Source organism: Heterodontus francisci, chromosome 28 (genome assembly GCF_036365525.1).
Source record: "Heterodontus francisci isolate sHetFra1 chromosome 28, sHetFra1.hap1, whole genome shotgun sequence".
NCBI classification, from domain to species: Eukaryota; Metazoa; Chordata; class Chondrichthyes; order Heterodontiformes; family Heterodontidae; genus Heterodontus; species Heterodontus francisci.
In genome coordinates this window covers 65,324,208-65,336,050 of record NC_090398.1, presented here as the reverse complement: position 1 = coordinate 65,336,050, position 11,843 = coordinate 65,324,208, and the positions used below count along the sequence as shown (strand labels likewise).

Here is an 11,843-nt window from a genome sequence, read left to right as displayed (position 1 = left end):
TTGCAGACCCCCCACCACCCTCTGGGTGAAAATAAAATCCTCGTTTTCCCTCTAATTTTTCTACCAATCACTTTAAACATATGCCCCATTGTCACTGACCTCTCTGCTAAGACTCTTCAGCTCCGCTCTCTCCAGGCCCGCCAAAATGTTGTAATTTTCAATCAGATCTTCCCTCAGCCTTCTCCGTACTGGATTCGGGCATTTAGCGGCTCCCCTCTTGTGATATTTGTCAGGGATTTTAGCAATTCTACCGCATATACAAACGAAAGCTTTTACACAATGATCGGCAAATAAAGCTTTTATTTAGTCCTAAACTGCTCGCCCCTCCAATAAAATGATCTGTGCACATTGGTTTCGCTGCTCTAGACCACATTTCTCTGCTGCAGAGATCGCAGATCTTTGTTTTGCCGATTTGGTGTCTCTTAAAAGAGCCGTTGTGTTATTTGATGCCAAACTCAGTTCGGGGCAGGGTGAGTTTAGGCGCGCTCCCCGCGGATACGGCGGGCCAGCTGGATGTCTTTGGGCATGATGGTGACTCGCTTGGCGTGGATGGCGCACAGGTTGGTGTCCTCAAAGAGCCCCACCAGGTAAGCCTCGCTGGCCTCCTGCAGGGCCATGACGGCCGAGCTCTGGAAGCGCAGGTCTGTCTTGAAGTCCTGCGCGATCTCCCGCACCAGGCGCTGGAAGGGCAGTTTGCGGATGAGCAGCTCGGTGGATTTCTGGTAGCGGCGGATCTCCCGGAGAGCCACAGTGCCGGGTCTGTAACGGTGAGGCTTCCTCACTCCGCCCGTGGCTGGAGCGCTCTTGCGGGCCGCTTTGGTAGCCAGCTGCTTGCGGTGAGCTTTCCCTCCGGTCGATTTGCGCGCTATCTGCTTGGTTCTGGCCATTATGGTAGAAGATGTGGAACAAAGACACTGCAAATGTTGAGGCTGCTCATGGCCTGTCTATTTAAGACAGTAGAGGGACCGCCCTAGTGTTGTGATTAGATGCAGCCCCGTCCATCAGTCAAGTTTGAAACCAGCTCTGGGAAGGAAAAGGGCGGCGGGAAATGCTGGACCCTGATTGGTTGAACTGCAACTGAAACTGAAATTTAATCAATTTCAAAAAGGCCGCCAATCTCAGATTAGCAAACAAGGCAAAGATTTTTTTTGAAACGACACCTAATATAACGGGAACAATTATAAAATCTCACTCCCTGTAGCTTTATTTGTTAGTCATTGGTCAAGTGGTCATTGGATAGACATATGGATGAAAATGGAATAGTGTAGGTCAGATGGTGTAGATTAGATTAGAATTAGAATTAGGTTTCACAGGTCGGCGCAACATCGAGGGCTGTAATGTTCTAATTCTAATTCTAAAGTCCTAGATCCCCCTCTGTGTCTTACAACACAGTTTGAATAATGGTCTCTGGCGGGAATAAAGCGCCAGTCATTACTAACTATAACGGCAGTAAATCCCGCTTCGTGCCGGCAGTTCAGACCCTCACGTATAAATTATCAAATGCAACCGTTTAATTCATGATGCGTTTGATAAACAATGAACAAAAAAAGACAGTGAAATTGCTGTGATATGTAAATATAATGAGAGACTGTAATGATGTATAAAAGCCGTTGTTGATAAAGATAAACAATATGCAGATAACTTGATCTTATTAATTCCAATTCCAATGTCACTGCTCTCTCTGTGAGTCTTTGGGTGGCTCTTAGAAGAGCCTTTGTGTTTGGTAGAAAGGGTGGATTTGTTTAGCCACCGAATCCAAAGAGAGTACGGGCTGGCGTTTCAGAGCGTACACCACATCCATGGTGGTGACCGTCTTGCGCTTGGCGTGCTCAGTGTTGGTGACCACATCTCTGATCACATTCTCCAGGAAAACCTTCAGCACCCCGCGGGTCTCCTCATAGATCAAACCCGAGATGCGCTTCACTCCACCACGGCGAGCCAGGGGGCGTATTGCTGGCTTGGTGATGCCCTGGATGTTTTCACGAAGCACTTTGCGGTGCCGGGCTTTGCTCCACCTTTGCCCAATCCTTTGCCTCCTTTACCTCTTCCAGACATGACGCTTCTTCAGTCAAATCACTGCTGAATGAGAAACGAGCTGTTTCTGCTGCCTTTTTTATACAGCCCGCCCGGACCTGACTGAAAAAGGGACAGAGGCGGGGCGGAGAGGAAACTGAGTGACAGACAGAGCTGAGAAATGTCTTTCATCCTCCAGCTCCGCCTCCCACTTGCTCGAACCGCCAATTCAAAAAAAAAACATTGCTCAACAACAGAGCTCAGCACAAAACTTCCAGACGCGGCCTTTCTAGTCAAAGATAACAGAAACCCGGAGCTTTTAAATAAGGATCTATAACAATTAAAAGTTGATCATATATCCGCCTCAGTACAGTGCTTCCGATCACAAGTCAACCCGTTTCCACACACCTCCCCTCCCAGACGGATTGAGTATTTTACTAACACCTTACCCCAGCTGAATTAGAGAAACTCATGTATTGGGGTTTGAGTTGTGACGCGGGATTTCTCGCCAGTTTCCTGTGTTAGACCCTCACACTCTGAATTAGTGAAACGAGCATGAACTGAGACTGTACCGAACATATCCCCAGTTACAGTGAGGCCGGGACATCCCTCTGTTTAGTTACAGAGAGTGGGGGAAGGGCTGAGTGTAGTGTATGTCAGTGAGTCACCAGGGATCCTGCATTTACTTCCCATCATTTCGATGTGAAATGTGCACACGGCGGCGGGACAGGGATCATTTGATCGGGGGATCAGCTCTTTCCTGAGAGATGTGGGTGGCTCTGAAAAGAGCCCTTGGGTTCAGATGTCTACAAGTTTCCCGTGCAGTTTCACTTCTTTCCAGGGGCTGCTTTCTGAGCCTTTGCTGCTTTCGGTTTGGTCTTGCCGCTTGATGATTGAACTTTCTTGAGTGCCTTTCCGCCCGTGGCACTCTTGGTTTTTTGGCCTTCTTCACAGGAGGCTTTTTCGGAAGCGCTGCTTTCTTCGCTGGGGATTTCTTTGGCGTTGCCGCCTTCTTGCTGGTCACTTTCTTGCCTGCTGCTTTCTTCGCTGCCGATTTCTTGTCTGCTAGTTTCTTGACTGGTAATTTCTTGGCTGCTGATTTCTTTGCTGTCACTTTCTTGCCAGCTGTTTTCTTCACTGAAGGTTTTTTGGCTGCTCCTGACTTCACTTTCTTTCCCACATTTCCCTTGGTTCCCTGCTTAGGGATTCTCAAGGAGCCGGAGGCGCCCGTACCGCTGTTCTGCACCAGGGAGCCTTTGTTCACATTCCTCCTGATACTTTGCTTGATTTGGGTCCTGAACCTCCCCACATCCACACCGCTCCTACCCAGAGGCTTCTTTATGGAGGGCAGTGAGGTCCCCCTGCGATCGGAGCAATCCGCCACAATCTTGAGGATCTTCTCGCTCAACGTGGGACCGGCTGAATTGTTCCGGGGAGCCGATTTCTTCTTCTTGGGAGTCTTGACTTCAGCGGCGGCGGCTGGAGGAGCCGTTTCGCCGGCTGCTGTCTCGGTCATGTCCAGGACTCTGCACAAATTCTCTCTGTCAGTAGGAACTGGGTCAGAAATGAAGCTGGTGGTGGCGGCACTGAGCAACTTAAAGGCAGTGAGCGGACGGAGGCGGAGACAACCTGCTGTCAGCTCCCGGCTCCTGCTGCCTCTCTGTGTTTCTCTCTGGCCCTAAACTCTCCAATTCCACTGAAATTCGGGTACTGCAGAGTCCCAGACTAGATCCTTCCTATCTCTGACATCAGAATGCTTGCTGTCGAAAGGTTTGCACTTGAAGTAAAGACTCCATTTTTGACTGAAACCCGTTTTATTGCTGCACTGATGGCGCTCTCTCCCCCGATAGCTGACGTGTTCTCTACATTTTGACTGAAATCTTGAAATCAACAAAGAAACTACACTGAATTCCCACTTTGGGAATGAGAAGGGGAGCAATGTGCTTCTTTGACTGGAAAATCTTGTTACTTGACACAAGGGGGACTCGGAAATCCGGCGATGAGTCCTGACCCACAAACACAGTGACATTAGACTAACCCGCCTGCCCCTTTAATACACTCTCTCTTACACAATATTCACATCTACACATTCCCATGCCGAACTGTTCGAAAAATGTAGAGTTCCCAGGACAGGTTTTGATCTCAATGCTGAGGTAAATAGACCCTTCAGCTCCACTCTATCCAGGCCCTTCAGCATTTTATACATTTCAATCAGATCTCCCGTCAGCCTACTCTGTTCCAAGGAGAACAACCACAGTCTATTCAATCTTTCCTCAGAGCTGCATTTTTCAGTCCCGTCAACATGCTTGTAAATCTCCTCTGTACTCTCTCGAGTGCAGTTACATCCTTTCTGTAATGACGTGACCAGAACTGCACACAGAACTCAAGTTCTGGCCTAACCAATGATGATAAAGTTCCAGCATACCCTTCCTCCTCTTATATTCTATAACTCGGCCAATAAAGGAAAGGATTCCATATGTCTTCTTAACCATATTACCGCCCTACTCTGTTACCTTCAGGGATCCGTGGACATTTACTAGAAGGTCCCTCACCTCCTCTGCTCCTCTCAGTATTTTCCCATTAATCGTGTATTCCTTTGCATTGTTTGACCTCCCCAAGGGCATCACGTCACACTTCTCCGGATTGAACTCAATTTGCCACTTTTCTGCCCTTCTGACCTGACCACAAACATCTTCCTCCGGTCCACAGCAATCCTCCTCGCTATCAACCACACGGCCAATATTGGTGTCGTCTGCAAACGTCTTGATCGTGTCCCTCAACATTTATGTCCAAATTGTTTGTATAGATCATCAACAAAACAGGGGACCCATTACTGAGCCCTGGGGAAAACCACTGGAAACAGCCCTCCAGTCTCAAAAGCAGCCTTCAACAATTCCTGCCACTGAGCCAATTTTGCATCCACCTTGCTGCATTTCCCTGGATCCCATGAGATTTTATTTTTTAAAGATTCTGTATTTTGGGAACTTGTCAAAAGCTAAAATTCATGTAGAATCCATCAACTGCACTACCCTCATCTATAATCCTTTTTAAAATTCAATTCAGTTTGTATGTGCCTTTCTAAGTGACAGTTTATCTTTTCTCTCAGAATAGATTTCAATAATTTTCCCACAACTGAGGTTAGACTGAGTCGCCTGTAATTATTGTGCTGTCGACTGAAATGTCAGATTCGTTTTTATCTCGAAAGATCCGCCTGGGGAAACAGACGCTACAATCTCATCTCTCACTGATATGGTGCCAGAGGAAGACACATTATTAATCTCACAGTCCGGGAAAGTGTCAGAGAGTGAGGCATACAATGTCCCAAGTGTAACTTTCTCTGCCCTGTTGAACTCTCTGTAATCTTTCAGCTCAAACCCTTCGCAATGACTCTCAGCGACAGACAGTTTCAATCTGATTAAATTGATCTGTGACTGTAACTGTCAGAAATTGACTCCTGCGCCATTCCTGCAAACACATCGACTCCCTCGGAGGATCACTTTGAGAATTCGAGCGAATGAACAGCAAACTTTTTGCAGAGAATGATCTCAAGTTGAGCTTGGTAAAAGGGTAATCTCCCAGCTGGAAACCTTCTCTAATCTTGCCCACAGTCCCGGTTCCATTGCTCAAAATCAGATAAAACTGAACTGGAGAAAGTTCCGATTGTTTTTTGTTTTTCAAACCATTGCTGAATGAGGCGCATGCGCGGTACAGCACCGCCCCCACCAGTGATTGTGAATGAGCGAACGAGCGCAATGCGCGCTCCCCTCCGCCAGCAAATCCGTTGAACGCCATTTACTCAGTGAGCGGAAAGAGTTAGTTTTTAACAGAGGGAATGGAGATATTACGGCCTCGGGGTAAGGCAGCAAACAACAATCTGCTTCCAGCAGCACATTGCTTTGGGACCCTGTCCGCAGTCTGGATCAGAGATCGCCATTGACTCCGGAGCAAGTTCAGGGGGAGTCGCGGGCTGTTTGTGAGAGGCAATGTGGAGGATGAACTGATTCTGCAACATGGAGTCAGCGGCGGAATGGAGAGGCCTTTCTCGGCCTGTGTTTGTGCACTGGGTAAGTGAGACAGAACGTGAATAAGCTGCTGTTGAAAATCTTTGCTGTTTCTCGCCTCAGTTCTGTGATGCATGTTCGTGGTTTAACTCCTGTTTCACGCTGTTTACTGTGAGTGTACAGTGAATAGTTGAATCAAGATCCAGGCTGCACAGTTTCAGAATAAGGAGTCTCCCATTTTAGACGGTGGTAAGGAGGAATTTCTTCTCTCAAAGCGTCAATCATCTTTGGAATTCTCTACCTCAGAGAGCACTGGAGGCTGGGTTGTTAAATATATTCAAGGATGAGTTCAACTTTTGATCTCCATGGGAGTAATTTGTTCGGGGAGCAGGTAGGATAATGGAGCTGAATCCAGGATCAGATCAGCCATGATCTCATTGAATGGCGGATCAGACTGGAGAGGCTGAATGGCCTACTCCTGCTCCTACTTCTTAGGTTCTTATGTTATAATGTCAGATGGAAATAGAAACCTGATCTGTACAAACATCCCTCAGGTTATCCCAATCTTGGAGCAGTGCAGATGTTGCCTTGTTTCTGGATGTCACTAAATTGTTGTAAATCGGCCAAAACACCTGGTCAGCAGATGCTGAGATCTGCAGTGAAATCAGACACTGACATTCTTTGTATTTCTGGTGAGTATTTGTGGTTAGTAATAATGATTATGGATTCAAATGTTACATTAATCTCTTTTCTAGCTTCCACCTCAACCGATCTTCAGTTCCAAGATATGTTGTTCTTCCTTTCTGAAGGCAAATACTTCAAGGGAACAGAATGAAAGTGAAGATTCCCAGGCACAAGGAAATGTGCAGTCAGCTCCTTGCAACACAGAGTTGGTATGCTATCACTCCCAGAGGCCATCAGTTAATTCCAGAGTCACATGGAGCAGAACTAGTCAAACCCTCACTGATCCCAAGTTCAGAGACACATTTTCAATCCAGCAATCAAACAAAGCAGAAGATACAGACATTGTGTCCAATGCATTCCAATTCTGTACTGCTGCAAGTTAGGTGCATCAATCTCAATTCAAAAGCACACCCACGATCAAATTGAAAGACACTATATCAATCTCACAAGAGGGACACATCCTGGAGACAGTAAGATAGAGAGTGAATCTCACCCTCACATACCTGAAACGGTGTGCAGTTCTGGTCACCTCATTACAGAAATGATGTAACTGCACGAGAGAGGGTAAAGAGGTGCTGTCTGATCATTAGTCTACAGTGCTGCAGATTCCCGGTGCTGTTTGATCACTAGTCTGCAGTACTGCAGATTCCCAGTGCTGCCTGATCATTAGTTTACAGTACTGCAGATTCCCGGTGCTGCCTGATCATTAGTCTACAGTTCTGCAGATTCCCGGTGCTGTCTGATCACTAGTCTACAGTACTGCAGATTCCCAGTGCTGCCTGATCATTAGTTTACAGTGCTGCAGATTCCCAGTGCTGTCTGATCATTGGTCTACAGTACTGCAGATTCCCGGTGCTGTCTGATCATTAGTCTACAGTACTGCAGATTCCAGGTGCTGTCTGATCATTAGTCTACAGTACTGCATATTCCCAGTGCTGTCTGATCACTAGTCTACAGTACTGCAGATTCCCGGTGCTGCCTGATCATTAGTTTACAGTACTGCAGATTCCCGGTGCTGCCTGATCATTAGTCTACAGTTCTGCAGATTCCCGGTGCTGTCTGATCACTAGTCTACAGTTCTGCAGATTCCCGGTGCTGTCTGATCACTAGTCTACAGTACTGCAGATTCCCAGTGCTGCCTGATCATTAGTTTACAGTGCTGCAGATTCCCAGTGCTGTCTGATCATTGGTCTACAGTACTGCAGATTCCCGGTGCTGTCTGATCATTAGTCTACAGTACTGCAGATTCCAGGTGCTGTCTGATCATTAGTCTACAGTACTGCATATTCCCAGTGCTGTCTGATCACTAGTCTACAGTACTGCAGATTCCCGGTGCTGCCTGATCATTAGTTTACAGTACTGCAGATTCCCGGTGCTGCCTGATCATTAGTCTACAGTTCTGCAGATTCCCGGTGCTGTCTGATCACTAGTCTACAGTTCTGCAGATTCCCGGTGCTGTCTGATCACTAGTCTACAGTACTGCAGATTCCCAGTGCTGCCTGATCATTAGTTTACAGTGCTGCAGATTCCCAGTGCTGTCTGATCATTGGTCTACAGTACTGCAGATTCCCGGTGCTGTCTGATCATTAGTCTACAGTACTGCAGATTCCAGGTGCTGTCTGATCATTAGTCTACAGTACTGCAGATTCCCGGTGCTGTCTGATCATTAGTCTACAGTACTGCAGATTCCAGGTGCTGTCTGATCATTAGTCTACAGTACTGCATATTCCCAGTGCTGTCTGATCATTAGTCTACAGTACTGCAGATTCACGGTGCTGTCTGATCATTGCTCTACAGTACTGCAGATTCCCGGTGCTGTCTGATCATTAGTCGACAGTACTGCAGATTCCCGGTGCTGTCTGATCATTAGTCTACAGTACTGCATATTCCCAGTGCTGTCTGATCATTAGTCTACAGTACTGCAGATCTACATTAATGTTTGATTGAAGACTTCTGGTTGATCAGCATACACATAATAGCCAACACCTCGAATAGCCGACAAATCAAAACAAAACATATATGTTAACATTGACAAAGCATGTTGAACAATTTCCAGCATTGACATTTAATACAATTTTGCATGAAGTGACCTATCACTTTTTTTAAAGAAAAATATTCTTAGCCTAGATTATTTGATGTCATGGATGAATCTCAAACCTCCAAAGCTTTCAGAGTGTCCATCTATCTTTTGACATCTTTGTAAGTTTTTGTGGCACTGTCAGATAAACAATCTGTTTCAGCTGGTTGAAAGATTGTTTAAAAGATGATGATTGGAGCACAATGTCAGTGATTGTTTGGTCATGAGTTAAATAGAAACCCATGGAGTTGTTTCCACACTTTACCAGTATCTGTATTGCTTAACTAAACACAGCGATTGCCCGAAGGCTCAGTAAATATCATTATACATTATGTAAACTACTGCTTTACAGGTTGAAATACTTGCGGCAAATTTATCCAGTGAGCAGCTGAAATGCAGAGAGCAGGAAGGTCCTGAATGAATAATTATCGTAAAATGATTATAAAATATACAGTATTTATATAAAAAAATATAAACTGTTCACTGTCAGGACTCCTGTCTACACACACACCAAGAACCCGACCGAACAACAGCGGACCCGACCCAACCCTTCCTGACACCCAACCAAAAAAAGGTGCAGCGCATGCGTGATAACAGTGCCGGCACCGGCTCACTGCGCAGACTCAATTCCGACCCGGACTCCCAGCTCCGGTCAGTTTTTTTTAATTTCAATACTGACCAGCAGAGACTGACCGAGTGTGTCCGACCCGACCCGAACTGGACCCGAGCCCGAATGCCGGAGCCGCAAGCTGGGCCCGAGCCGAGGCGGACACATGTGCTCGGGTCCCGCTCGGTTTGGACTCGGGGATCCAGGGCTCTAGTGTACATTCCACACAGTCCCCGACTCCTGCTGAACTTCCCCGCTATTCAATGTTAATCTCTGAACACATCTGCAGACTCGCTCCCAAACCTGGTGTTGCTGTTGGAAGCAGATGTTGTTTGTTCACTTACCCCGGGACCCGGATGACTCCATTCGCAGCTGATCTAAACAATCTTCCACTCACTCACTGAATGACGCTCAGAACCAGTGTTGGGGGAGCATGCGCTCTTCTCCTCATGATGACGTCTCCAGTGGGCGGGGCTATACCGCGCGTGCGCAGCTCTCTGCAACGAAAATAAATGGGAACTTTCCCCATTTCACCCTCATCAATGTGTGAACAATGAAACTGAACATGGGGTTAGGGTGGAGGAAGGGTGGGGATTGGTGGAGGGAGAGTGGGGTGGGGTGGAGGGAATCTATAACCCAGAAAGCAGGGAGTTGATCCTATTTAGATGTTCAAATTGCCGTCTCTCCCTGCAGGGTGTTTGTTATTATTGAGACCCTCCTCTCAAAACAATCCGACAGAAACATGGGAGGAAGGAGGAAGTCGGTGTGTTTGCTGGGACCTTGTAGAATTCATTTCAGCCAGCAAAGGTTTGTCTAACCGGAGTGAAACCCGCGGTCAATGTGAGTAATACCGAATGGCAATCTTCATTGTTTCATTCTAAACAAGAGAGACACGGAGCTGCCGCGATTATACCGGACACACAAACACAGTGACAATAGAGCCCGTCCCAGAGTTTCAGCTCCCGGTTGTTAAATGTCCTCATGTACACAGTCTTTGCTGTGAATTTTCAGGGCTCAGCTGCCGATTTCTACTCCTGTTTCCCTGAAACACTCGGAACCAGCAGATCATCGAACTCCCTGTTGAAAGATTTATGGACAGGAATTTTTCCAGCCTTTGGTCCAGTCGATCATAACCTGCTGTTCAATCATCGTATTATTCACACAATTAATGTGAAATTCTGTTCACCACTCAGGCCTTGAACTCGGTTTGAGCAGATCAACTACTGAAAGACTCAGCATCTTTCCAGATATAGCAGCCAGAGCTGGATAGAGGGACACAGGGTTTAATCTTGCACACACACAACAGAAGGAGTGACAGTCACACAGGGATGGGAACTGGTATCGTTTCTGTCGCCTACTCACTCAACAGGCAGAGTTAGAGACTGATAAAACATCCAACCCACTACAATTCAGTACTGGAGAAATACAGAGGCTCTTCCACTCCATCCTTCCCTCCCATACACTCGGCAGATTGACAGCACAAGGCCTTTCAGGTATCATTTCCGTGACCAAGAGTTTCACTCCGATGATATTAAACAGAGACTATCAGATGTTTATCCTTCATCTTGGAAATACTCGGACTCACCCTTACACTTCTACCAGATTGTTTTAGCCAAATGAGGAGCCGCCCCTGCACCCGCTCCCCTGCCTTATTCAGACAACCTTCCAATCTCAGCGTCACACACGTTACCAATAATTTGCTTTTGATCAATATGACTCAAAGATTGTTTGCAGCGCCAATCACTTAAATAATAATGGCAGTGATTTATACAAATATCCCATATCCTCGACATCACCATGAATCCAACCAGGCTGAATAGTGAGAGTGCAGGGAAAAAAAGAAAAATGTTTGCAAGAGATTATAAGAAAATATTAATGAGTAACAGCAGAGAGAATAAAAATTATTGATAAATATACAAAAATGCAAAATGATAGTGCAAGAAATTGCGGAGCTTTTAGGGATAAAGAACGGAAATCTCCTTGTGTTGGAAAAGGTCATGAATGAGAGCGTTATATGTCTGTTCACAAAAGCAAGGATGAAGTTAATGTCCCGGTAGAGAAGGGGTACAGAGATGTTGGATAGAATGAAAATAGACAGAAAGGAGGTTCTCAATAGATAGTCCAGATAGAAAGCATCCCAGATTGCTGAGGGAGATAACAGAAATCCTGACGATAATATTTGGATATTGAAGTAGTTCCAGTTGCCTGAAACAGTGCAAATGTTACACTCCTGTTCTAGAAATGGGAAGGAAAAAGCTGGTGACGACAGTCCATCAGTGGTCGAAAACAATTGGAGACAAGTGTCAAGGATCAAATGAACTTCAACTTGAAGAATGATGAGTTAATAAGCGACATGCAATACCGATTTACTAAGGACAAATCATGTGCGACTAACCTGATTGAATTCTTGGGGTTGACTTTGCTGAAGGTAGTTGGATCGATATTGGATATCTGCTTTTTA

The 11,843-nt window shown here is 46.1% G+C and overlaps 2 protein-coding genes across 2 annotated transcripts; both read right to left on the bottom strand.

Annotated features, from left to right (window-relative positions):
* Positions 1 to 476: 476 nt before the first annotated feature.
* On the bottom strand, positions 477 to 887 carry LOC137345342 (histone H3-like). Its single transcript, XM_068008835.1, has one exon. The coding sequence runs from the start codon at positions 885 to 887 to the stop codon at positions 477 to 479; it is 411 nt and encodes a 136-aa protein (XP_067864936.1).
* An 815-nt stretch (positions 888 to 1,702) lies between these two features.
* On the bottom strand, positions 1,703 to 3,529 carry LOC137345245 (histone H1-like). Its single transcript, XM_068008712.1, has 3 exons — positions 2,871 to 3,529; positions 2,043 to 2,136; positions 1,703 to 1,918 (listed from the first exon to the last, which is right to left on the bottom strand). The coding sequence occupies exons 1-3, from the start codon at positions 3,527 to 3,529 to the stop codon at positions 1,703 to 1,705; spliced, it is 969 nt and encodes a 322-aa protein (XP_067864813.1).
* Between the last annotated feature and the right edge of the window lie 8,314 nt (positions 3,530 to 11,843).